This window comes from Mercurialis annua, linkage group LG3 (genome assembly GCF_937616625.2).
Source record: "Mercurialis annua linkage group LG3, ddMerAnnu1.2, whole genome shotgun sequence".
Classification (NCBI taxonomy): domain Eukaryota; kingdom Viridiplantae; phylum Streptophyta; class Magnoliopsida; order Malpighiales; family Euphorbiaceae; genus Mercurialis; species Mercurialis annua.
In genome coordinates, this window is record NC_065572.1 from 70,207,137 (window position 1) to 70,234,578 (window position 27,442).

Below are 27,442 nucleotides of genomic sequence, written 5' to 3' on the forward strand. Positions count from 1 at the left end.
TATGGTAAAATGAAGCAAACGGGCAACATTGACAGCGATGAGGAGGTGGAACTGAAACCAAAGCTGAGGGGGAGGCGGAAGAATTAGATGTCTTTATAGTTTTGGAACTCTTAGGTTTTGCTTTTAGTTATAAATTGAAAACAATTGGTATTTTGTAACTGATTTGTAGGCAAGTTTGTTTTTCCTTTATTTTATTTTCAAAACATTTTGTTATTATCAAACGTATATTATGTTTTGTTTACCATTTTGTCACCTTTACGTATGTTATAATTTTATTTGATTATAATATATGTAGTATACTATTAGTGTACTAATAGTGAACTATTAGTTAACTAACAGTTAACCAAATGATAAGTAGTATACTATTAGTTAACTAATAATAGTATATTATTTGTTAAATTATAAGTAGCATACTATTATCTTTTTAAATAATAAGTAGTATACTATTAGTTAACTAACAGTTAATCAAATGTCCACATAAAGATACCTTTTAATTACTAAATTTACAAATAACATGTGAATGGAATACGTATTTTAATAAAAATAATAATTTTAATCTAACAATATATAATTCAAATACAACCATTATAAAAATATAATTGTTCATACACTAATATGATGCCAAAATTATCTTCATTTTGGAAGATTATTGATGGATACCGAATCCTACTGTAAGTATAATGGAGCCGAGTTGCAGGAGATCCACTCTCAGGCGACACCGGACTCCCCCTGAAGACGGAAAGTTAGGAAGGAGATACCGAATCTCTAAGATTCGGTAATACACTAATAAAGACCGAATCCCACATGATCCGCCAAGAGCGCGTCAGGTCCGGGATTCGGATAAACGACTAAATATGGAAACCTTGTCCTATTTGGACACAAACACTACATATGGAAGGATAAGCTCTACTTTAGGAAGATAAGACTATTTAGGAAGACGTTCCTAAATAGGACTCTTATCAGATTAAGGTAGATCTCGACAAATCAGGAGAATCCTCAAGATACGGCCGAATCCCTACAAAGTAGGATTCACCTACCTAATACAACTCTACTAGGTATATTCGTCTACTATAAAAAGAGCACGAGGTATGCCTAGAATCACAATTACATTCATATAACCAAAACGCTGCTCAAAGCTCTAAACTGACTTTAGCATCGGAGAGTTAATCGGACAACCACCGTCCGGTTAGCTTCTACCCTGTTTTGCAGGTTCACTCACCGGTTCAGAAGGCAGACTCCATCAATTGGCGCCGTCTGTGGGAAAAGCTTAACTAAACTTCAAAAGAAGGAGCTTTTCTGAACTCAAAAACAAATCTCATTGAAGAAGATGACTTCTGAAAGAGTAAACCTGAAAGACAAACAACCAATGGACCCAAAAAGCACTCCGGAGATAATCAACGTGACGGAAGATGGGCTTCTCAACTCCGGGGAAAAAAGCAACACCGGAGGGCTCTCTTTCTCAACACCCCAGTACCAAACTAATCCAATAAGAGGAAGCATCCCAATTGCTTTCAACCTAAGCACTGAAGAACAAACACCAAATGCAGCGACACAAGATCCACACAGCGAAATGCTGAAAAAGATACTAGAATCTGTGCAGGCAAATCTTGACAGATTGGCTAATGAGGCCAAAAGAACAAACGACAGGCACGAAGAAACTATGAGAATGCTAAGGGAAAACTTCAGCCCTACAGCTCCCAGAAGAAGAGAAAGAACAGGAAACGCAAACCCAGGCCGACGGGAGACAAGGGCAGAAAACAACAAAAGCAAGGAACCTCGGACCAGAGGAAACGAAGAGAGGAACGAAGCAAGAAACCAGCGAGAAAAGGAAACCAGCGAAGAGGAAAGTCCTGACAGAGAAAAATCTAACGAGGAATCACCAGAGGCACCCAGAAATGAGCACAACCAGGAGGACGCCCGAAGCGGTCTGAATACGAAACGAGACGAACGAAGGGAGAAGGAAAAAGAAGATGCCCCACCAAGGAGTAAGCGACAAGAAAGAGATGCAGGGAAAGAACAAAATAAGAAAAAACACCAAGAAGGCGAGGGCGAATCGTCAGAAACACCCCAAAAAAGCAAAGCCACATATGTGGTGGAAGAAGATCTAGAAGAGAAGATCGCCAAAGCGCTCAAAAAACTAAAATCTGAAGAATTGGATATAGAGGACCTCAGGTTGAAAGGATCACCCCTCTCGCCCGAGATCATGGAGGAAACCATCCCGTACAGCATGAAGCTGCCGACCTTGCCAATTTTCAATGGGGAAGGAGACCCCCGAGATCATACCTCTAGGTTCACAGCAACCATGGGGCTACTCAGCGTATCAGACGCCATCCTCTGCAGGGTTTTCCCTACCACGCTCACGGGCACAGCCCAGAGATGGTATAACAAATTAAAACCAGGCTCGATCAAAAGCTTCGCTTCGCTTTCAACAGAATTCCTCAACAGATATCTCACAAACATCCCAGCTAAAACTACTACCAGTATCCTAAGAGCCTGTATCCAAGAAGAAGGAGAAACCCTGCGAAGCTACATCGAACGATTCAACAAGCAAGCTATGAAGATAGACAACCTGAACGTCGACATGGCGACAGAAGCATTGCGAGACGGGACGCGATTCGGAAAGCTGGTGGACAAGCTGCTAGTCAATAAACCCACAACTTTCTCAAACTTAATGGGCATAGCTCAGAAATACTTCGAGTTAGACGAAGGGCGAAGGGCGATTCGCGGAAAGGAAGCAAAAGGAAAAGAATCAAAAGAGAGATCCAGAGAAAAAACCAAGTCCAAACCTGATGACAGAAGAGGAAGACCCGAAGAAAGCAGACGATTCGCCCCCCAGACAAGATATGAATCGAGATACGATCCCAGAGATGATGAGAATAACTTCACTCCATTAAACACCAGCCGAACTAATGTCCTCATGTGGATCAAAGAAAACATCAAAAACGTGGTATGGCCACCCAAAATGAAAGCAGAAGCAAGAGACACCAGAAAGTACTGCAAATTTCACGACGATTACGGACACGAAACGGATAGCTGCAGAGACTTAAAGGTCGAGATTGAAAGAATGATCGACACAGGCGAACTGAGGAAATTTGTGGCCCGAAAAGAGAAGAGCAATGACAAGGGAGAAAAAAGAAACAGAGAAGACAAGCCAAAAGAAAAGGAAGACGAGCGCCCATCCAAAATTCTGGGAACCATACACATGATTAATGGTGGAGGGCATAGTAGCTCCACGATCAGGAGGAAGCAAAGGAAGGAAGTAATGAACATACGAGAAACTCACATGCCGCCAGTGATCTTCGATGTAGAAGACTATGAACATGTCAAAGCACCTCACAACGATGCTTTGGTAGTGACTACTATCATTGAAAATTGGAACATGGAGCGGATCCTTATCGACGAAGGAAGTGCAGTAAACCTCATGACGAATGCAGCATACAAAATGTTGGGAGGAACAGCGTCAAGGTTACGCCGAGTCCCAATTCCGCTATCAGGACTCGGTGGACCCTCCATCACCCCGCTGGGAGCAGTTACCTTGGAAGTAATAATCGGCCCGGAAAGAGGAATGAACAAGAAAATCATGTCACTATTTAACATAGTGGACATGGAATTGACATATAATGCCATCCTAGGAAGACCTTTCCTCCATGACTCGGCAGCGGTAACCAGCATCAGAGCACTGGCAATGAAGGTACCGACTGAAAAGGGAGTAGTGACGCTGAGAGGAGACCAAGGAATAGCCAAGAAGTGCTATGATGAATCAGTGGTGGATCTCCAAGAAAACAAGACCGAAAAGAAGGAAGAATAGGAACGAAAAACGACCCATCATCGGTAACGACTCTCCGTCTTACCAGATGGCGTCAAATCTATCTTTAATGCTTTGTATGCCATCTTTTATCAATAAAAATTCAATTTCGCTACCATCTGATTAGCCAGACGAACCAATAAAGAAATAAAAATCAAGAACAGCCACGAATGATTAAATCAAAGACGAAAGAAGAAAAAATAAATTAAAGATCAAACTCAAGAAAAGCTAAAAGCCAAGAAAATGAGTTTAAATTAACTCAAAGCAAAATCGCCGAACCAGGCAAATCGCCACGAAAGGCTAAAAGCCAAGAAAATGAGTTTAAATTAACTCAAAGCAAAATCGCCGAACCAGGCAAATCGCCACGAAAGGCTAAAAGCCAAGAAAGTGAGTTTAAATTAACTCAAAGCAAAATCGCCGAACCAGGCAAATCGCCACGAAAGGCTAAAAATGAGTTTAGATTAACTCAGAAAAGGCGAATCGCCAAAAAAGAGTTTAGATTAACTCGAAACAAAAACAAAAATAAATAGAGTTTAGATTAACTCTACAAAAAGCAACGCCAAGAACAGGGTTTAGAGTAACCCTCGAGGCAAGACAAGTACATAAAGATAAGGCAAAAGCACATTTCGAAGAAAAAAAAATATATTCATAAATTGCGAATTACAAAAAGCAAAATTGCGAATACATCAGCAAATACAATCAAAAGAAAACTACTAAACACGGTCTTTAGAAATCTTGACGAGGAGATCACGGGCGATGGCCTGGGGATCCAACCCGTTAACCCCAGAAAGATCAATATTGGGATTCTGCTCCAGAAGCTTCTTCCCAATCGCAAGGCGATACTCGCTTATCAGAGCAGAGTAAAAAGCCTTCGTATCTAGCAGACGGATGTGAAGACCTTCAACCTCCGTTCTAAGACTATCCCTCTCCCCACCAACAAGGGAATTGATCCGAATGAGCTCCTCGATCTCTTGAGTCAAGACATCGGTCTTTTTCTCAATCACTTTCACTTGGCGATCATTAATCGCATCCTGCGCCTTGAGCTGCGCCAGAAGGGAATCATGCTCTTCCAAAGAGGCCTTCAACTTCGCCCTTTCAGACTCGGAAGTCGCCAAAAGAGCAGACAGACGCTCGACCTCCTCCTCGGCACACTGTCGGCGGTCGTTCAATACCAGAACAGATTGAAGGGCCTACACACCAGAAATAAACAAATAAGAAAGCAACTGAATACAAAAAACATATTATACTCAAGAAAGAAAGCACTTACAGAGAAACCATGAAAACAAGCCAGATCGGAAAGCTCCTGACCCGGCCTACCACAAAACCACGTGACATCATCAGGAATCGCCAAAGTCCGGATATATTCCGCTAGCACTCTCGGATTCAGCAAACTGGCAGGATCCTGACCTTCGACCCATTGAACCAAGTCTGGAGCAGAAGAAGAGCTTCCAGGAAAACTCTCCCTCGTAGGAAAATCATCGACAACTCGACGTCTTTTTCTAGACGGAGAATCCGGGTCTCGACCTAAAGAAATCTCCCCCGAATCAGCAACAACAGGCCCCTCTGAGGCCACACCCCCAACTCCCCCCGAAACGATAGATGATGCTAGAGGGGGGAGTAGTGACGGAATCGCCTCGTCGCCGACTGGAACAGCCGAGTCATCACCATCATCATCATTTATAACAATAACCTCAGGCAACGCTACCTCGGCGGGAGCTAGGGGGATATCAACAGGAGCCCCATCCACGACAATGTCGCCAGGAATAACGTCGGCGATAGGAACGTCAGAACCACCCATCGGAACGTCCAAATCTACTTGAAATCCGGAAAGGAAATCGTCAGAAGAAGAAGACATCCTACAAAAGAAACATTAAAAAGAACTTAAGCAAATTAATATACCTTGAACAAAAGAGTAGCAAAGATCCGCCAAGCCTCGAGGAGGATCCTCCAAAGGAAACCATCGACTCCGAAGATGACTATTAACCAAGACATCTAAAAGGGGACGCGACACAATACTACAGGAAGATATGTCAAAAGCAAGCTTTGACTCGGATAAACTTAAAGGAGAAGAATAGCTCCGAACTGGATGAGAAGAAAAACCATCCGAAAAATGAAGAAAAGCAAATTTATGATAGACAATAAAGAAGCGCCTTCGCCAGCGACTGGTTAGGCAAGGAAGATAAATACGAGATCGCCCTTCTCTACCAAGGGCGAAAACGAAGCAGCCATCACACTTCCTAAAGTCTACAAAATGATATAACACTTTGAGAGAAGGGGCACAGCCCCGGAGCCTACATGCCTCCGAAAAAGCGAGCACTACTCTAATCGTACCAGGGTAAAGTTGCCCTAGAGCAACCTTTAAATCCCTACACACTTCTACTAAAAAGGGATCCAAAGGAAACCTAAGACCAGCAGCAAATTGCTCTTCAAAAAGAACCGCCCTACAAGAAGATCCGGGAGAGTCAGACGCAGCCATATCGGCACCGGGTAATATTACCCTATAATCAAAAGGAAAACTATACTTAAAATAGATATCTAAGACTTCATCCCTACGAAGCTTCGATCGGGTAAAAGCCATAGCAGCGCAAGCATCTTCCACTCGACTAAGAGGCATCCTAGAACAGGGAATCACAAACATAAACACAAAATAAGGATCAAACAAAAAATATATTGAAGAACACGTTGAAGAACACATCAAAGAACAACAAGTACAGAAGAAATTTCCAGAATATAAAGCATGGAGAATATACAAAGAAGAAAGCCATATTAACATCCAAACGACGAAAGAAAACATACCTGTAAAATCTGGAGAAAACAAGTCACGAAGAATCAAACAATCAAACGAAGAACGAAAAGGAAATAGCTACAAGAAATGAGAGTAAATTCGAAAAGCAAAGTAAGAGGGAAAAGAAGAAATGCGAAGAGATTAAATACAAAATGCTTTTGAATCATTAACCGTTTAAATCATTAAATGCCGACACGTGGCAACACAGAATCTTACTAAAGAAGAAACGTCACCCACAAACATATGAAACGACTCGCCCGGAATGCAAAGCGACTCGCCCGCATAAAAGAACTCAGCTCCAAAAGAGCTAAAATCCACTAAGGCATAAATGCCAAACTACTTCAGCTCACTTGCGGGGGGGCTAATGATGGATACCGAATCCTACTGTAAGTATAATGGAGCCGAGTTGCAGGAGATCCACTCTCAGGCGACACCGGACTCCCCCTGAAGACGGAAAGTTAGGAAGGAGATACCGAATCTCTAAGATTCGGTAATACACTAATAAAGACCGAATCCCACATGATCCGCCAAGAGCGCGTCAGGTCCGGGATTCGGATAAACGACTAAATATGGAAACCTTGTCCTATTTGGACACAAACACTACATATGGAAGGATAAGCTCTACTTTAGGAAGATAAGACTATTTAGGAAGACGTTCCTAAATAGGACTCTTATCAGATTAAGGTAGATCTCGACAAATCAGGAGAATCCTCAAGATACGGCCGAATCCCTACAAAGTAGGATTCACCTACCTAATACAACTCTACTAGGTATATTCGTCTACTATAAAAAGAGCACGAGGTATGCCTAGAATCACAATTACATTCATATAACCAAAACGCTGCTCAAAGCTCTAAACTGACTTTAGCATCGGAGAGTTAATCGGACAACCACCGTCCGGTTAGCTTCTACCCTGTTTTGCAGGTTCACTCACCGGTTCAGAAGGCAGACTCCATCAATTATGGCATAAGTATCCCTAATTTCTTCTTCTGCTTACTTGTCAGATTTGTCAAAGTATAAGAAGCTATGTTTCTATTTTTGTAGCTCCATTCTTGAACTAAAACCCTCAAATACTCTAGAAGTGTTGAAATAGATAATTCCCTTGTTGATTTGATTGCTGCATTAACAGACTCAGCAATATTTGATGTCATTGTGGAGTACCTGATTCAAACCAAGTGATGAATACAATTAAAACGCTGAGGTTGGTTAACTATAAGTAAACTAATAGTTAACTATAAGTTAACTACTTAGCATTTTTATAAAAATAGAACAATTGAAATAGAAAATCAAATCATTTACATGTTATACTCCGTCATAGTAAACTAGAACCTTTAATGTGGTCATTCCTGCATTAATATGATATATATTTGTTAAAAATCACATTAGTTAACCTTTAGTTAACTAATAGTTAACTAGTTAACTTCAGTTATTGATAAAACAAATTTGAACGTTTTTTTTAGAATAAAGATTTACAGAAGCAGGTTTTAATCTATTTTCTATTGCATAAAAAACATGAAATTGCTTTAACAATTTATTTTTTTATTGTTATGATACAAGCATGTAATTAACCAATTACGAAATAAAATTTCAGCTATTCATTGTTTATTTTTTTCTTTTGAATCACAACTATTTAAAATCATTGGTTCTTTCAAATCATTGGTTCACATATAATTCACCAATTATAACACATAATATCAGTCAACTGTTCATAATTAGCTTCTTTTTATTTCCAGAAAACACTAAAAAGACAAATTTAAAACTAAGATTGATATATGCAAATCAACTATGTAATTAACTAAATTTTATTTCCAGAAAACACCAACCTTTTGGAATGGATGAATAGTTGATTGTCTTTCTTGCTGAAATATTTTGGTTTCTCAGTAGGTTTATGATTTGTTTTTTTTTTCAAATGATTTATGTTTGTAAAGATTTTAGTTGTTGTTATATATGGAAGGTTTGTTTATTATTTGCCGTTATTTCTATTAATGAATCTTGAAGATTTTTGAAAAGATTTTCTCAATATGTTAGTTTGCCCATTTGTAGGAGATATTGAATACCATAACATTTGGTTTCCTATTTTCATGCTCACCGTATTTCCTATATTAAAATTGATATTTGTGCAATCTTAAATTTGGTAATTGTATTATTCAACTTTGATTTTGTCTCTAGTAAAATTTATAATATTTTCACTCATGTAGGGTATTTGTCAATTTTTTCAAAAGATATTCATGTAATTTGGGCCCGCTTTCAGCCTATATGTGTAATTTTCTCCAATAAAAACTGGGTTTTATTAGATAAATACCAAAAAAAGATAAAATATTCTCAAGAATAGTACCTCCAAGTTTTTTTTTGAAAAATACAATCTGTACTTTTTTTTTGTTGCAAAAATGACTTTTTTATTCTCAAAATTATTTTTTTTAATCTCAGAAATACGATTTTGGTTAGCCGGCGGTATACTAACACCGTTGGTTAACCAACAAATAAAACTGTTATAAATTTAAACCTCAATTTCTATTAAACTAGTTGAAAATTTTATTACAAACCCCTCCGCCTTCATCACCGCAAGAGCAACCGTCAAATAAAACCTAAATGGTCTCTTTTTAAATCTAAAATTATTGATTAACCATTTGTTAACTAACAGTGTACTAAAAATAAGGTCATTGGTGTACCTTTAGTACACCATTGGTTAAATAGCAATAAAATAAAATTCAACAACAGTTAACTAACGTTTTTATTAATAATATATTCAAAATAACGTTTATTACAAGTTACCCAACGTTTTACCTAATGTTAACCATTGGTTATCCAACATCCAAAAACATAACAATTCTCATAAGCATTTTTTCAAACACTTAGAGTGCAGGCAATGAAACACCAAAAATCGAACCACCACCACATCACCACTGTTGTTCACATAAGAAAAATCAGTTAACTAACGATTGGTGAATTTAAATAGTAACAAAAATAAATTTCATCACAACAAGTCTGCTACCTCCGGCGACGACAATCAGTTAACTAACGATTTTATTTATAATATATTGAAAATAAAATTTGTTACAAAGTTACCCAACGGTTTACCCAGTGGTAACCATTACTTATCCAACACTCAAAAACATTACAATTCTCATAAGTATTTCTTTAAACACCTAGAGTGCAGGCTGAACATTGATTCTATCTATACAATCACGACAATATAACACAAATCTCCACAATGAACCCAACAAAATACACATAAGTATTTTTTCAAACATAAAAAAAATGCAGTGATGCTGCTGTTGATGGTGGATGAAGGTGGCGGGAAGAACGACGATGTTTCGACTGTTTGAAGGGAGCGGAAGCAAAAACAGAGCGGCTATGGCTGATCTCCTCCCTCTCCTTATTTTTGAATATGAAATTATTTTAACAAGATCTCTGTAATTTTTTCAGTTTCTTCCATTTCTTCCTTTATCTCCAACCGCACCACTCAGATTCATCCAAACAACTCCATATTCAAAAAACAAACATCAATCTTATATGTAATGGAACAACCAAAATTTACGATGCGAGGAGGGCTTGCGACAGCGACAGCGGCAGCGGTGACGACCTAGAAATTGAAGGCCTTTACAGTTTGGTGATGATTGAACGAAAAAGGGAGGATAATTGAGATATGAAATTAGGGTTAAAAGTGGCTGTGATTTTAATTGCAAAATATAACATAATAGAAATTTAAAAATAGAAAATAGAAAACCTAAAAATTTAAAAAGAAAGATGGAAATTGTATTATTCAAAACGGAAAGTATCAAACGTATTGACGGGAATATTTTAGGTAAAGACCATTTTTTTTAATTAACTCATAGAAACTTGGCCACTAGACCAAGCCTTGAAATGCATGCTTTGAAGTGTTAGCCCAAAATTTTCAGGTTAAAAATGGTTTAAAGGCTTCAGTTAGTAGAAATGGCCCAAAACAGCCAATGTCATCTCCATCTCCAAAGCTAAACACTTAAAACTGTTCATCAACTGTATGTATAATTATTCCTCTAAAAATGTCTTCATTACAAATCCCTTTCAGTAACTCACCACAATTCTTATTCCCTTCAAAACTCAATTCTCTTCAACAGTCACCACCTCAAATTTACAGTCACAACCCAAAGCTAAGAGCGGTGTTGTCCATTCAAGAAATTCCTCCAAATGCTGTTCGCCGGAAAAATGATTCACAGTTTGGGACTTGACTTGGGTTTGTCTCGTACTGGTCTTGCCATTAGTAAAGGCTTCTCCTTTAAACCTCTCACTGTAACCAAATTTATTTTTATTTATTTTCACTCTTTTTTTAGGCTTTCATTTATTTGAGAATTCATTTTAAATCTTGATTTTTTTCCTTTCTGAAGGGTAGGTTTTGGAATTGCGTGGGGACAAGCTTGAGCTTAGGATTCTTGGAATTGCTGAAGATTGGGTTAATTATTTTGGAAAATTGAGTTTGATTTAGTATCAATGTGTTTGAAATGTTGTCTGCTCGAGTTTGGCCTAGTGATCTAAATCTAAGCCATCTGGGTGCCATGGCCCTTCTTGGTTGGGACTAGGCTGTCGGCCATTATAGCCCGAAATTGTTAGGCATGTGGGCTTGCGGACGGTCCACATTTCAGGGTTTGACATTGATTTGGGGCTTCAGTTCGGGAGACTGAGTCCGCGTCACCATAAAATTTGTTTGTAATTTTAAAAAGACTGCAATTTTATTGAATTCAGTTGCATTTGAGTGTTTGAAAAGCCTATAGTTGCCATAATTCATGTCTAGCGAGTAGAGACCATGCTGAAAATTAGATATTCTTGGAAGGATTTTAGTTTGTGCTTAAATTGAAAAAGATCACTTTGAAGGAGATGAAATCATGCAAGATAATTGCACATGATCTAATTCAAAGAGAGCGTATTTTTGATATTTTCTAACTGAGAAAATTGTAGGAGGTGGATGAGTTTATAATTGGGCTTCCAAATTCTCGAGATGGAAAGGAAACCCCTCAACCCAACAAAGTTCGTAGTGTTGCTGGAAGATTCGCTGTTCGAGCAGCTGAAAGGTGAAATCTTCTTTTTATGTGTTGAATCTATAGTTTTACGGTCAATTTGATTCCATTCTTACACATTGTAGATGTATTGATTAAGGTGTATTTCTTGATTATCTGTACATAAATGATTGGCTAATAAATTTTGATTTTAAACTTCAGGGGTTGGAGAGTATATCTGCAGGATGAACATGGGACATGTACAGATGCTACTTATCGGATGATTAACATGTAACTATTACTAAGATGCATATTGCTTTGTAATTGTTTATTACTAGTAACGTGAATTTATGAGATCGCTTTTGTGGTTCTGTTCTATATTGTCTAATAGTTCAAAAATTAGGATTTATCTTCAGTTGCGTGTCTAGTGAACTAAGATATTCTGTGGAATCTGAATAATAATCTCCATTATCGTCAGTAGGACAACAGAATAAAAGTTTGTTTCTCTTAGTTTTGGTTAAAGACGGTGATTCCTTTTAAATTCCCATATCAGGCCAGTGAAAGGGATTGTATGTTTCTGTTGAGACCTTGTCACATGAACGTTTAAGATTCAGAGTGATACGATATATCTATTTTCTTTCAGGGGGCCTCAGCAAGGGAACTCGACAAAAGAGTAAATGCAGCTGTGGTACGCAATCCACATTATATTTTTTCTCATTGAAGAGATACTGTTTACGCATATATTATTATTATGAATTCCCTTTTCTCTCTATATTTATCACTATTTTTTTTGGTTGCAGATGATACTAGAGAGATATTTCGGCGCATCTGGGGAGGGAACTGAACTTGTAGTACCCAAGCAACTGGACCTGCAAGATAAACTTCGTAAAGGTCCTTCCAAGGATATCGATTTTTATCCGGGGTAATTCAATGGTGCGTGTTTTAGTTTCGTATTTACAGTAAGATTCTGAATTCTAACCAGTTCTCCAACCACATGCTTCATATATGTAATGCATTCTTTTTGTTAGCAACTGAAATTTTAATTGATTATATTGAATAGCATATATAATATTGAAATTTAAGTTGATTAAATTGAATAGCATATATCAATGTATAAGGAGCAAAAAAAAGAAATATGTTGTGTAAACATCCTTGTTCATAACGTAAGATCATATGCTAGCATGTGTATCTAGGAGTGTGCAAAAACCAATCCAAATGATCGAATTGGGTCATAAGACCAATCAAATCGACTGGTTTGGTTTGGTTTGGTTTTACAGACTTAAAATTTGTAGAAAATCAGTTTGTTTTGGTTCAAAAGAATTCAAATTTTTGGTACAGTTCGATTTGAACAGCATGCTGCTGCTGTTGGATATGCATTGACTCGTTCCTGATCCGAATCAACTAACTGGCTATTACTTAAATCTCAATGGATATTCTATAGTTTATTCCTGATACTGCATCAACCTGAGAATTTCCTATCATTTTATAAATAAACAAATGAAAACATATATTGCACGAGATGTGGATTTTGATGATGTGGCAGATGATGTGGCGCCGTCACAGTTTTTCTTTAAATGTCAGTTAACCAAAAAAGACGGCGCTAGGGGTATTTTTGTCCGTAAGGGGTTTAGTTGATCATTAAATAAAATTTAGGGAGTTTAGCGGGCCAAAATTTAGTTCAGGGGTTTAGCGGGCTTGAGTGCCATGGGTGATTAATAGCCAATTAACTGATACATAGATAGTTAAAACTAAACTTATTGAATGAAAAATTCTAACTTAAAACCAAAGCTGCCAAATAAAAATTCTAACTTCATTCATTAGCTTATAATTAAATATAGTAATTTGTTTTTTTGATAATATAGAGCCTCATAAATGAATTTTATTTACTAGGAAAACTTTTAGATATAGAGTTTTGTAGTTTTAGTAGCGTTTTCAGAAATGGAAACGAAATATTGAAATGCAAAACTCGAGAAGTTCTCGTGCAATATATGTTTTCATTAGTGCTTGAAAGAGAATCAGGTTGGAGGTTTAGGGGCCAATGAGAGTGTTGGAGCTGCAAGTGCTGGGGGCAATGATGGTGTTTGGCCTGCAAGGGATGACAATCCAGAGAACCCAGAGCAAAGAATCCACATGCAGCAAACTGTAACTGATAATATTTTAAGGGATCAAGCATCTCAGGTAAACTTGTATTTATTAAAATTCTCATTTATGTTTGATGTGATACTGAATTATGGTGTAATGCAGAGTCATTTGGGTACTGAACAAACTGAAAGAGGTCCTGGAAGTCCCAAAAAGTCAAAGAGATTGAGTCAAAGCCTTGCTAGGAACTATGCAAAGAAGTTTAAAGGCCCTGGGAGTTCATCTGTTGGTGGATTGGGATTAGGAGTAACATATGGTGACACTAGTGTTCCAAGTTTTCAGGTATATACTAATTGCCATTTTAAAATTTCATAAGTTCAAATAGTTCTTTATGATTGCCTTATGTTGTTTGTAGGGATCCATGTCATCAGCTCAGTTGAACATTCCTCCTTTTTTGTCTCAAAGAACTGAGAAGGAAGGAGATGCATGGTCATTTAGACATGCCCTTACACAACCTTCTGGCATTCGAAGCCACAAGATGCCATCTGATCCAAATAACTTGAACAAGGTCAAGTTTTACCAGGAAGGGCATGGACATGGAGACTTAGGATTCAATATGGAGACAGAGTTAACATGTAGAGGCAAACGAGCTACAACTGCCAGCAAGTTACAATTCCAAAGGCAGCAAATGATTAACAACCTAAGCAAATCAAACAACGATGTTCCATCAGGGAGTTCACAAGCTGGAATTTCACAAGCTCCACCATCAGAGACTTAGGAAATTGTTATTTTGCTAGTTTTTTGCTTATGACACAACCAAACTGTTATTTTGCTACTGTTTTGCTGATGATCTAGTGGGATCACAAGTTCTTTTGCTTTTGATTTAGTGGGATCATATTGGGTTTTTGCTTTTGGTATAGTGGGATCATATTTGGTTTTTGCTTTTGTAAGTATGCTCACCTGCTTTTTAGCATGTAAATGAGCATTCCAAACTATATGTAATGATCCTTAATTAGTTATATATGAATGGATACGAATTTGAAACAAATTGTTTCTGTATTTTACTACAGATATTAATGGTAAACATAATAAGTACAATAGTATGTAATGCAACACAATCAATCTCATTTCATATTCAAACAAAACACAACATACATATTTTTTCTTACCAATTGCTTTCAAACTGAGCAAGCAAATTCAGTAAGCTAAACTAAACAAAACAAAGCAATGAAACATGTCCATTTGTACACATTCTTTTTCTTAGACATTGGACTCAAAATTTCTTCCAATTTCTTCTTCTCTTTACCAATCTTTTCCACCTCCTCACTTAACTCATGAATCATTGTTCCATCTTGTGCATCTCTTTATAACTTCACAAGCCTACTATTCTGCCTCATCAGTTGATTTTTTTCCATATTCAGCTCATGAATAACTACCCTAGCTCTTTGAGGCATGACAGGATCAATCCACTTGAACACATCACATCCTCCAACCTACATCTCAACAATTTTATTATTCAATCACCAAGCAAAATGCTGAAATATTAGCAGTGTAATTACACTAGAAAAACTCACCTGATAGTTTCGGCAACCATAAAACCTCCTACCGTAATTTTTTTTCCGTCCAAGCAGTGTATATCAAAGTCTCTTCCCCACAATTACAAATTATTGGCCGAGGTACATAATCACAATCACCAACTTCCATGTCTCTAGCCCTTGAAGATGCTGCTCTTGAAATTGAAGATGAAGAAGCCATTTGCTTTTGTTGTAGGCTTTGGTTTTTTAATTGATTGTATGAATCTAGGTTAATTTGATTTAGGTAGAAAATTAGGGTTTATATTGGCAACAACGATTTATGGAATTGGGGAAGAACTGTTGACAGTATTAAATAGGGTCCAACGGTATTTAACGGAGTTAATAGATGACAAACGGTGCTGAGTAAAAAATAGACTGACTCGGTAAAGAGGGTTTAATTAACCCAATTAAAAAAGTACTGGAGCTGAGTCATACCGAGTCATAGTTTAGGGACATAATAATTCTGCAGGCATAAGTTTAGGGTTTTTTTTTAACCCTTTTGCCTTGCATATATGAAATAGAGTATAATTATAAATATTTTGAACACGGAGTGTAAAATCCAAATAAAATTAAAACTATAATGTATTTGTGTTGACTTTTCCGTGTCGAGGTAAATTCCTAAATCTCCTTCATACAATTAACCAGAAATTACGGACCTATGGCACTCCTCTGGTTCCAAGTCAAATCGGTCGAACCGGCCGGGTTTTAAATATGACCTATTAGTTACTACCATCATCCCCAACATGTCATCTTCCACAAATGGGTTCTGAATCAAAAGATTTGGAGATGGCATATGAAGATAGGATCAGCAAATTACCAAATGAAATTCAATGTGAAATATTGTCACGTCTCTCAACAAAAGATGCGGCCACAACCAGCGTTTTGTCAAGGGGTTGGAGACACAAATGGACCGCTCTTGCCGATCTAGATCTACACACTCGACGCACTGTTAATCCCAAACCATTCCTGGATTTCGTTAGCAGGGCTGTGACGGTTCGCTCGTTCCCATCCATCAAAAGATTTAGACTTCAAATTGAAGGAGATTGTCCAAGTTCAAGCTTAAAGTCATGGATTGAAGCTGCGGTTAGTTATAAAATTGAGGAGCTGGATCTTTGCATCAACCAAGGAGGTGTTGCAGTTCCTGGTCATCTTTTCAGCTGCGGATCCGTAAAGGTTTTGAAGCTTCAGGGACGTGGCTGTTTTATTGATAAGATTTATTTTCCAGAAACTATATGTATGCCGAATCTCAAGATCCTTCATCTTGTAGCAATCGAGTATCCAGGTGATTCTACCATAGGAAGACTGTTATCGTGTTTATTTAATCTACAAGAATTGATTATGTATAGATTAATGGACTTTCATAATAAGTGTAAGACTATCCATATACAGTCTTCTTCATTGAAAGTTATCAAGCTTAACATGTGGAGTGGATGCTACATGAAAAACACTAGGGTTGTTGTCGATGCGCCTAAGCTTGAATTTCTTGAGCTTTTAAGTCTTCACTGTCTAATAGTTGACATTAAGGCTAATTCATGCTCAATAGTTCATGCGGCTTTGTATCTTAATTCATATCTCTCCTATCACCCTAAAGATGCCGCTATTCAATCGGCTGCACTTCAATTTATCTCCAATATTTCTACTACTGTTAAAGTCTTAACCTTGTCTCCAGACATTCTCCAGGTTATCATCTTTTGTCCTTTCACTATTTCTCGTTTTCATCTAATCTACTGATAATTGATCTAACTAATTTTCAGGATATTTTTGATGCATCCACCAAAAATGTGCCTTCTTTTCCTAACTTGAATCACTTGGTGCTGAGAACTTTCCAAAGTGGCATGTCAAATTTGCTTCATATGCTCAGAATTTTACCAAATTTAAAAGTTCTTGCACTCAATAAGGTTAGTACTATCATCTGTATCTATATGAGTGTAAATTACATGTTTTTCGGCAAGCTATGTTAGCCGCAATAATGGTCATATTTTCTATTTCTGTTAAATACTATTGCAACAATTTTGAAACTGCTACTAAATTACTTGTTGCTATTCAATGTCGAACTATGCTAACATCAACCCCAATAATTAATCTCTTTCCCCAGGTTCATAAACAATTTTTTCCATCGGAATATTGGGATGATGAACAAAATGCTGTGCCCCAGTGCTTGAACTCATCCATCGAAAGGTTTGAATTTAAGGGATACTCAGGCTGTTCAGGAGATGTGAAAATTCTAGAATACATCGTGAGAAACGCAAAGGCGTTGAAGGAATTTTACGTCTTAGCGTTTTCTTCTGACGATTCTGAAGAACCATTCAAAGAAGAGCTTTTAAACAAGTTATCAGTGTTGCCAAAGACATGTCAAGTTAAAATTGAACATTCTATGTACTCTCAGTTTTAAATTCTAATTTATTATTTAACTTTTTTTAGATTCTCGTATTTATAAACAATCAAACTCTTTCCCATTTGAATTATAAAACTTTATATGTCCGAATCCGAACTGCTTAAAGGAACAAACTTTCAGATCCACAGCTTTGGACCCAAAGGTTGCTCTTATTCGAATGGGCACTAGAGAAAGGTACAATGTATTTTGACTTTATATTTTTAATTATACAGTGCTTTAATTCAATTGGGTGTATCGTAATTTAATTGCTTTTGATCTCTGAAATTTCTCTTTTTCTCTATAGCACAATCCTGCCTTCTTGATGAATTTATAAATTGATCTTTAGCTCTCACTTTCATGTATCAGTTGTTCGAATAATGCTGCTAAACTGTGTTCCTAGCTTGTCTCTATGATATAAAGGTATGTGCTTGTCAAGTGATTGCTATTTGCGATAGTTTCGAGTTTTGAATTTCTACCAAAAATGTGAATTCATACTGAAAATCTTTTAGAATAAGATGGCGTAAGAATGTTCACCACTGTCTCATAACTTTAACCTTGTGATGACTAATTTTATCCTGCTAGTCTAAATTTTCCCCAGTTTGATTATTTTCCCAAATCTTTTAGATCTTGATATGCTTAACGACGTCAACAAGCAGTGACAGAAGGATAATAACTCAATGGTACAAGAGATTATAAGGCTTGAAAACTGGCAATTTTGGGTTGATATGTTTCAGATTAAGCTATTAGCTAATAACATGAGAGAAAGCTTGATTCTTGAAGCGACAGATTGTGTTATTATTGAAATATTTGATGCTTACAACTGGAAAGCTTGGAACTAACTCAAGGTGGAAGATCTTCCTTTAATTTTTGAGTTTTGCAGGAATTTTGGCGTTTTTAACGCAATGGAAGACCTAAGGGGATGTTTTGGTAACCCAATTTGGAATGGGAATATAATTTGGATTTGGTATTCAAATTTGAAAATTTACTTTTAGGAATAGGTTTCCCTTTTTAATGTGCTTTCTACTGTTTTTAGGGCTCCGTTTCTTTATTTTTCATCTCTTAAAATAGACTAAAATATCGTCATCTCTATTTTCATTCTCTTTCTTTTTTCGTTAACCTGACTCCTTTCCTCTATCTTCGTCCATTAACACCATTATCCAATCCTCCGATCACCAATTTCCTCTCCCTCCAATGATGTTGAAGTGTTCGTTGTTGTGATATGCTTTGTGTTCTCGGATTCTTGTTTGATCTCGCGCCAACACCAACTTAGTCACTGAAATTGTAAGTAACAACTTTATGAGTGTCTTTTGGGGCATATAATATTTTTGGGGTGATTGTGTTGTTATAAAGTGATATACTTTTTTATTTTTATTTTATTTTATTTTACCTTTGCTTCTATTTTTTTTTAAGTTAGATGAGATATGTTGTGGTAAGGAATTAAATAAGAACTGTTGCACCCCTTGTATTTGTTATTGTGCTAAAATGACTGAAAAAAAATAAGAGAACTTTTTGCACGCTAGTATTTGTTAGGGCTTTTTATATGTTTTACGGGTTTTTCTTAGACATTTACTTTTATACTTAATGATTTAATTATTTACATTGAGCACCATTTTAATTTACTTTTTTAGACCTAATTTTTATATTATTATCTTTTCTACAATTTCATCTATTTTCTCTCATTATCGGTAGTTTCTTTCCTCTTCTCCATGATGGTGAAGATTTAGCTGCGGAGGAGGCAACGAAATGATGCAGAAAATGAAACGGCGGTGGAGGCATTAGATCGATGGTAAAGACGGAAAAGTCGGCGGCGATAATATCTAAAATTTGGTGAGGCAGAACGGCAGCGGCGATAACATCTGAAATTTGGTGAGGCAGAACGGCAACGGCGAAAAAGGAAGAGCGGCAGCGGTAGAGAAGGAAGAACAACGGTTTTTTTTCCTTTTCCCATGATTTTCTTAACAATTGTTGTGTCTCTGTTTAATTGAATTTTTTTTAGTGAAGGCCTATTATTAAATTACTTGTGAACGGATTAGGAGTTGTCAATAAATTTGTTGAATTAATTGCTTGTGCTGCAACAATGCCTAAGATGCATCAACACTCCTCATCTCTTAGCCATCACTTTTTTGTTCTCTGTGCAAGTTCTTGCATTATTGTAATTGTGCAAGGCTAGTGGCTGCTTAATTGTTTTTCAACAGTGGCTTAACCTACCAAATATTTGTGCTCCTTTTGTGATTTTAGGGATCATATCATGTATATTACAAGGAGGGTTGGCTCTTTCCCTTCCTAGTGCCAACTTGCTGTAACGGAAAATCTCCAATTCCATAAAGGCGTTGCTAGTTTAATATGTATCCTAAGATTTTAAACTACTTTCAAGGACCTTGACTTTAGGCAATGAACCATTAAGTTTATCAAATTTCTAGAGGTTATTTTGTGCATAATGTTGCTTAAATTGTACATTATACAGTCTTCTAATGATTTACTCTTTTATGTGCATTTTCTATGTTTCTTTATAGAACAATCATCAGATCTTTAGCCGCTTTACACTAAAAATTTACAGCTTAAGCATAATCATCATATCTTTAGCTTCTTTTGCACTGCATTCTTTCTGTATCTATATTTCTTTTTGTTTGAAATCTCTTTGCTGCTGATCTTGTAGCAATGTTAGCTAGTTGTGAGTATTTATGAATTTTTAAGGTTATGCTCAACCATGTATATAAATTCATGGTACATTTTTGAATAGTTATAGTAATTGGAAAAATTAATCGAGTTAGAAGAAGATTGTGATAATGACTATTGTATTGGAATTTTAGCTTCGTGTATCATTCTATGAGATTGGATCTTTTTACGCTCTCTAGTTTAACTAGATATCAGCTGAGGTAGAAGATCGTGTCATTCTTTAATGTTATTGCAAGACTTTTTCAAAGTTCTGTGTGTGTTTTTGCACGTATTGAATGTCAACTTCTTTTGGTTTCGCAGGTGATATAATATATGTTTGTTGTACCAAAGACGAGAACTTTAAATCTAATATCAATGTAGATGAGGAGTTCTTGCCCGTCAAAACGGTGATCTTACAATCATATATGATGTCATCGGAACATACTACTGGAGTTAGTGGCCGCTGGGCACATGTTGTAGTAGAAATCACAATCCCCATAGTCGTCTCGATAATTACTTACTTTTTGTATTTTTGGCCTTTTTTTTTTCTTTTTTGTCAGTAACAATAAATGTAGTTTATCGTGAAACTAAGTGTAATGATATTGTTTACAATCAACTATTTTAAATATGAATTATTAATATTTCTGAATAATTACAATGTTACACTGCTAATTTTACTTTAATTTTGTGTTGACATTGTGTTGATATTTTGTTAATCTTCAGTTGATATTTTGTTGATTTTCAATTGATATTTTATTGCTTTTAACATTGATAAAGAAAGACGATATTGTTGATATATAATCAAACTAAAAATGAAAATAAATTAAATTGAGACCGGATAATGATATTTTTTTTTATTAATTTTATGTTGATATTTGGTTGATTTTATGGTATATTTTTTTTTCTTTATTTTGGATTTTGAATTTTTTTGAATGTTGATTTTTGTCAGTTTTAAAATCAACATAAAATCAACAATATTTAATAAATTGGGTAATATTCATTTTTAATTTTTTTATACTATTTTTATTTTTTATTTTTTTTTTTGTTTTTTTTTTGCTCATGATTAATCAACATTTAGTATTTTTATAATTTTTTATTTTTTTTCATATATCAGCATTCAACACAAAATCAATATTTGTTATGTTTTTGAAAGACATATTAATTTTTGTCTTTTCACTTATTGACATGTTGTTGATATGATGTTGATTGTAACAGTCACTTAAGACTAGGTCAACTTCTAGTTCTTCGAAAAAGAAACATTTCAGTGAATTTGATAAGGTTTTGTATGATGCCTTCATTAAGGTATTTCATCTTTGTATTTTTCTATAATGCTAATTTAACTTCACTTCTTTAAATTAGAAATTAAAATAAAAAAAATTAATATACATTTTGATATATTGTTGATATGATATTGATTGTAGCAGTCACCTAAGACTAGGTCAACTTCTGGTTCTTTAAAGAAGAAATCTTCCACTGCAACCTATGAATTTGAAAAGGTTTTATTGTTGACATATCGTTTATTCGTCGAGCATTTGATTGATTGCAATCATAATCATTTGTCATATTCGTTGGATGAAATGGAATTGTATCATAACCAGCGTTGTCAAAGTTTGGTTAAGTATGGAAGGTGGAAGACGGAAAACAATTATTAGATTTTTTGAAATAGATTTTTTAATTGGTGAACTATTGTGTTGGTTGTATGTTTAATATTTTTTTTATATGTAAGGATGATTTTAATTTTTAATTTTTTATTTGACTTTTTATTTTTGTTATTTCATATTGTTTTGAGTAGAGGTAAGCATCGGTCGGTTCGGTTCGGTGGGAAAATTTTCGGTTTTTTCGGTTTTCGGTTTGGAAATTTTCCAAACCGAACCGAACTTTTAGTTTGGAAGTAAATAAATCGAACCAAACCGAAAAATTTCGGTTTGGTTCGGTTCGGTTTAAACCGAATTTAATTACTTTTTTTATTTTTTTATATTTTTTATTAAAATTAATTCAAATATTAAATAATTAAAGTCTAATAAACTTTCATATATGTTTAAATAACAATTATTAATTCATATATCAACAATAATTAAGATATAAAGACAAAAAACATATAAATATGAGTATATATGTATATTTTTTTTTAAATTATATATTTTATATTAAACTTCGGTTTTTTCGGTTTTTCGGTTTTCAAAACACCCAAACCGAACCGAACAACGAACTCCGAACTTTACCTAAAGTAGGAACCGAACTAAACCGTTTTCACCGAAACACCGAACCAAACAACGAAGTTCATTTCGGTTCGGTTCGAATTTTTGGTCTGGTTCGGTTCTTCCTCGGCCCTAGTTTTGAGTACTTACTTTGATAATTTCTTTATCTGATTCATTTATTTTGAATTTTTGTACTTTTGTTGTTTTTAGCAGAATTACTACTATGATACTAACAATTAATGCTAATTTAGTGAAGATATTTTTTTTTTATAAATACATTCTTTGGTGTTTTATAGTCCAATTATATATCCATCGGTTTTAATATATCAACATAATGTCAACCATAAATCAACAACGAATCAACATAAAAAATAAAATAAAACATATATTTTTGAAAAACTGTGACAATCAATAAATATCAACAAGAAATCAACAACATGTCAACATGATAATGCTAACATATCATTATCTATTCTCAGTTAAATTTTATTATTTTTTAGTTTATTTCACGGACAAAATTATCTAATTTACCAATGTTTTTTTAGAGTAAAATTTTCCAATGTTAAAATCAAGCAAATACAAACTGATTATCAACATAAAATCAACAACATATCAACACAAGATCAATATAAAATCAACTGTGCAACATTGTAAATATTTAGGATATTAATAATTCATATTTAAAATGAATTGTAAATAATATCATTACATTGAATTTCACAAATATTATATTTATTGTAATTCATGAATTACACGTACTACACACTTATTAAATGATTACATAGTTTGACCTCCCTCTTTTTGAGAAATAAGAATTCACGTTATTTTTGATTTTTTTGATTTTTTTTTGGATTTTGACTTTTTGTTACTGTTGATATTTTTCGTCAGTTTTAATATCAACACGATATCAACACAAAATCAACATATGTAATAAACTAACTAATTTAAATTTTTCAATCTTTTTTGACATTAATTTTTATTTTTTCAACATTTTTCATTTTAATTTCATTTTTTTTATTTTATTTCACATATAATGTGTTCTTTTTCGTTAATGTTAAAATTAATTAAATATCAACATAATATCAACACGATGTCAACATAAAATCAACATTGTAACATTACAATAATTTAACATCATTATTTTTCTTCTTCCCCGATGCTACCATATCATTATCTAGTATTAATTTAATTTAATTTTTTTAGTTTATTTCACAGACAATATTATCTTATTTGTCAATGTTAAAATAAAAAAAATATATTGATATCAACATCAAGTCAACATAAAATCAACAACACTGTAATATTACAATAATTCAGCAACCAATCATCATCAACAAATCGTTCTGCAGAATAAAAAAAACGCAGAAATACAACAAAATACAAGAAAATTGCAGAAATAGTGTAATTTAATTCCATAAAATCATAAAATCATTCTACATAACATGAAATGAGTATTAAATTCTTTAAAGACGCTCTTTATACATGTTTAATGGTGAAAAAACAGTAAAAAATAAACAAATTATAGATCTGAAAATGAAAGCCCTATTTGTTATTGTGCTCAAATGAGTTAAAAACTGATATTCTAGTATGTGTTAAACTTGGCTGTCAGCAAATGATTGGGTAGCTCATCTTTTAACTAATTAGTGGCTTTACATAAGTACTAATTAGAGGTGGCATATAGGTGATTTTGGGTGGGCTTTTTTGGATTTGTGCAATTTTGGCTCATAATGTTTTTGAGTAATTTCGGATTAGGTAATTTTGAGTTGGATTGGGTCATAAAAGCTCCAAAAAAAATTCAAAATATTTGAAATTCATACTTTGAGATGACAAAAACAAAATTAAAAATCAAATTGGAATTTCTAAAAAAGAAAAATAAGAATTTTTTTTTCAAAATAAAAAAGTTAATTTTTTTTTCTCAAAAAAAGTTATTTTTAAAAATTCTTTGGGAAAAATTAATTTTAGGAAATTTTTGTTGAAAAAAAATTAAAAAAAAAACAATTATTTTGAAAAATAAATTCTACAACTTCTGAATTTTATTTTTAAATTTAAAATTTATTTATTATTTTAAAAAATTCAAACACTCTTGAATTTAAAAATTATTTGGACCAAAATTTATCTATTGGGTCATTCTTATAAAATTATTGAAAAGATTACATATTTATTTAAAATATAAAAATATTTATAAATTCTATATTAATACGAAAAACATATAAAAAATACATCATTATTTCAACTTTTTCATATTTATACTCTCTGTGTCTAATAAAATTATAATTTTACTCTGATTATATCATATGTAACTTGACCACCACATTTCTCTCTTTTTATTTTTTTTTCTCTCTGCATCTGACAAGTTTTACAATTGTGCAGACCACAAATTTCTTTTTCATTTGTTCAAACATCCAATTTTTAATATTCAATTTTTTTTATTCTTTGAATTAAGTGCAAATGTGCAGATCACAAATTGGTATTAAATTTAATTTTCTTTTTAATTTGTTCAAATATTCAATTTTTTCCGTTTCTTTTTATTATTCGTTCTTTAAAATAATTATAAAAATGTAATTAATATTAAATTTTTCTATTAATTTTAAATATGTGCTACTATTTATTTTATATTTTATTATATTAATAGCAGCTTTAAAATTTTATATAAACTGAATAAAATAATTAAAATTTGATAAAATATATTTCTAACATACATATTCTAATTATAATGATAATAATAAATTATTATTTTACTATCATAATCTTATCATAATTGTATCATGATATTAATCTTATCATATTCTTTTGCATTTATTTTACATAATTTATACAAAATTAGATAACATTTTCATAATATTATCATATTTTTATCATAATTTTAGCATAAAATTATTATAACTTTATCATAATTTTTGCATAACTTATTTTACGTAGTTTATAAATAATTAGATTATATTTTCATAACAGTGTCATAATATTATTACAACCTTATCATAATATTATGACAGTCTTGTTTAGGGGCGAGCGAAATATCCGACCGACCGGTTTAACCGACTGAACCGATAATTTTTAGTCGGTTTGGTTCGGTTATAAATATTATTTCGGTCGGTTCGGTAAAAATTAGGAATTTTTAGTTCGGTTTTCGGTTCGGTTTGATACACAAATACCAAAAACTTATTCAATACGTGTTAACTAATACTCTGTGTTTCATGTTATATAACAATTAACCTAAAAACCTAATTTACAGTTGCTGTTCTTATTAAATTTCTCCCACTTAGCCGCTGCCCGTGCTCATCCTTTCTTGCATCATCAGTTTGTCCCCGATACTCTTTCCTTTTTAGCATCAATTTGTTGCCGGCATCTTTTTTTTCTCATTACTTCCATCGATTTGTGTTGTTTTCTATCAATTTGAACTTCAACAGATAAAGGATTCCTCTAGTGGTGCAAATAAGGCTTTTCGTAGTCATATAAGGCTTCTATCAATTTGAACTTCAACAGATAAAGGATTTTTCTAGTGGTGCAAAGAAGGCTTTTCATAGCCATATAAGGCTTCAATTTACATAATTTATTATTGGCTAATTACTTAAAAATCACCCACCTTATAACTTTTTTTCATTTATACCATGACCTAGGAAAATTTTCAATTGTACCCTATTTTCGATTTTTATGTTTCATCTCTATCCTAATGAGTTAAATTGACCTATTTTCTTTTAAAAAAGAGTTTTAATTAGTCCTTCATTTTTAACATATATTCTAACAAAATGTTAATGTTAATCATTTATATATCTTATTTTTAATATTTTCATCCTTAAATTAATTAAATTATCAAAAATTTTAATTTTGGAGTACAAATGAAACATAAAAATCGAAAATAGGGTACAAATGAACATTTTTCTAGGTCATGGTATAAATAAAAAAAAATTATAAGGTGAGTGGTTTTTAAGTAATTAGGCCTTTATTATTCTTAGGATTTCTCTAATGGTTGCATTATGTATGTTGTATATTTCCTATTTTTGAATCTTGAAAGCCAAAGTTTGCACCTTTCTTACGCTGTGTAAAGTTTGATGATTTACTTTGGTATTGATAAAAGCCTTCCCAACTGAACTGACCGAACCGACCAAAAGAAATTCGGTCGAAACAAAATCGGTTAAAGAGGTATTGTTGGTCGGTTTGATTATTGTGTTCATAAATGGTCGGTTTGTTCGGTTAAGGAAATTTGGTTCGGTTTTAACCGAACCGACCGAATGCTCACCCCTAGTCTTGTTATAAAAAACCATTTTACGTATTTTGTCATAAAATTGTCATAATTTTATTATATAAAACTATGTTACGTAGATTATCATAGTCATATCATAATATTATCATATAATATTATTAAAACATTATCATAACCTTATTATAGTTTTTTATAATTTATATTACGTAATATATGCAGAATTGTATAATATTTTTAAAACAATATCATAATATTATCATAAACTTATCATAAAATTAGCATAACCTTATTATAGAATTTTTTTTATGTACCTTATCATAACGTTTATCATAATATTATCATAATTGTATCATAATATTATCATAATTGTATCACAATTTTATCATACATTATCATAAGCTTATCATTTTATTATCATAACGTTATCGTGTTATTATCATAATACTATCAATAACCTTAGTATAATATTATCATTTATCATAATATTATCACAACTGTATAATGTAAAATTATTTTACATATTTTATCATAATCTTATCATAACTTTTGTCATAACTATATCATAACATTATCATAACTGTATTATAATATTATCATAGCCGTGTAATGAAAAAAATTATTTTATATGCTTTATCATAATCGTATATTGCAATATTGTTTTACGTATGTTATCATAATATTATCATTACATTATCATAATTTTTGCATAACTTATTTTACCTAATTTATGCATAATTGGATAATATTTTTATGATAGTATCATAATTTTATCATAATCTTGTCATAATAATATCATAATAT

At 33.6% G+C, this 27,442-nt stretch overlaps 3 protein-coding genes and 1 long non-coding RNA gene across 8 annotated transcripts; 3 read left to right on the forward strand and 1 right to left on the reverse strand.

Moving 5' to 3' along the window:
- Positions 1-10,509: 10,509 nt before the first annotated feature.
- LOC126671171 (uncharacterized) lies at positions 10,510-12,652 on the forward strand. Its single transcript, XM_050364896.2, is given in 7 exon segments — positions 10,510-10,779; positions 10,781-10,859; positions 10,960-11,019; positions 11,523-11,635; positions 11,783-11,851; positions 12,204-12,248; positions 12,361-12,652. Coding segments are annotated over 6 exon segments (522 nt in total). The 5' UTR covers positions 10,510-10,612; the 3' UTR covers positions 12,238-12,248; positions 12,361-12,652.
- On the forward strand, positions 12,399-14,687 carry LOC126671170 (uncharacterized). Of its 2 annotated transcripts, none has more exons than XM_050364895.2 (4): positions 12,399-12,493; positions 12,899-13,738; positions 13,805-13,981; positions 14,055-14,687. In XM_050364895.2, exons 2-4 carry the CDS (start codon positions 13,691-13,693, stop codon positions 14,415-14,417), a joined length of 588 nt encoding a protein of 195 aa, XP_050220852.1. In that variant the 5' UTR covers positions 12,399-12,493; positions 12,899-13,690; the 3' UTR covers positions 14,418-14,687. The 2 variants fall into 2 exon arrangements, with proteins under 2 accessions (XP_050220852.1, XP_050220850.1); XM_050364893.2 differs by having other exon boundaries at positions 12,406-12,493; positions 13,580-13,738.
- A 57-nt stretch (positions 14,688-14,744) lies between these two features.
- LOC126671173 (uncharacterized) lies at positions 14,745-15,756 on the reverse strand. The gene is made up of 2 exons (XR_007638949.1): positions 15,214-15,756; positions 14,745-15,132 (listed from the first exon to the last, which is right to left on the reverse strand). It is a non-coding gene; the product is annotated as an uncharacterized LOC126671173 (long non-coding RNA).
- Positions 15,757-15,803: 47 nt separating this feature from the next.
- Positions 15,804-20,894, forward strand: LOC126671172 (F-box/FBD/LRR-repeat protein At4g26340-like). Of its 4 annotated transcripts, XR_007638946.2 has the most exons (8): positions 15,804-16,893; positions 16,968-17,111; positions 17,309-17,589; positions 17,729-17,782; positions 17,954-18,007; positions 18,212-18,868; positions 19,306-19,515; positions 20,564-20,894. XR_007638946.2 is itself a non-coding variant. In XM_050364897.2 (5 exons), the coding sequence occupies exons 1-5, from the start codon at positions 15,973-15,975 to the stop codon at positions 17,985-17,987; spliced, it is 1,434 nt and encodes a 477-aa protein (XP_050220854.1). In that variant the 5' UTR covers positions 15,804-15,972; the 3' UTR covers positions 17,988-19,101. The 4 variants fall into 4 exon arrangements, 1 of the variants encoding a protein (XP_050220854.1); XR_007638947.2 differs by having other exon boundaries at positions 17,954-18,868; positions 19,277-19,515; XR_007638945.2 differs by having other exon boundaries at positions 17,954-18,868.
- The last annotated feature ends 6,548 nt before the right edge of the window (positions 20,895-27,442 follow it).

Bases quoted from the DNA above. Each gene is read 5' to 3' on its own strand.
- LOC126671170 (XM_050364893.2), top strand. The intron at 13,739-13,804 runs GTAAACTTGTAT...GGTGTAATGCAG, and splicing joins TAAGGGATCAAGCATCTCAG to AGTCATTTGGGTACTGAACA. The intron at 13,982-14,054 runs GTATATACTAAT...TGTTGTTTGTAG, and splicing joins CTAGTGTTCCAAGTTTTCAG to GGATCCATGTCATCAGCTCA.
- LOC126671172 (XM_050364897.2), top strand. From the start codon at position 15,973: ATGGGTTCTGAATCAAAAGATTTGGAGATGGCATATGAAGATAGGATC. The intron at 17,112-17,308 runs GTTAGTACTATC...CTCTTTCCCCAG, and splicing joins AAGTTCTTGCACTCAATAAG to GTTCATAAACAATTTTTTCC. The intron at 17,590-17,728 runs GTACTCTCAGTT...ACAAACTTTCAG, and splicing joins GTTAAAATTGAACATTCTAT to ATCCACAGCTTTGGACCCAA.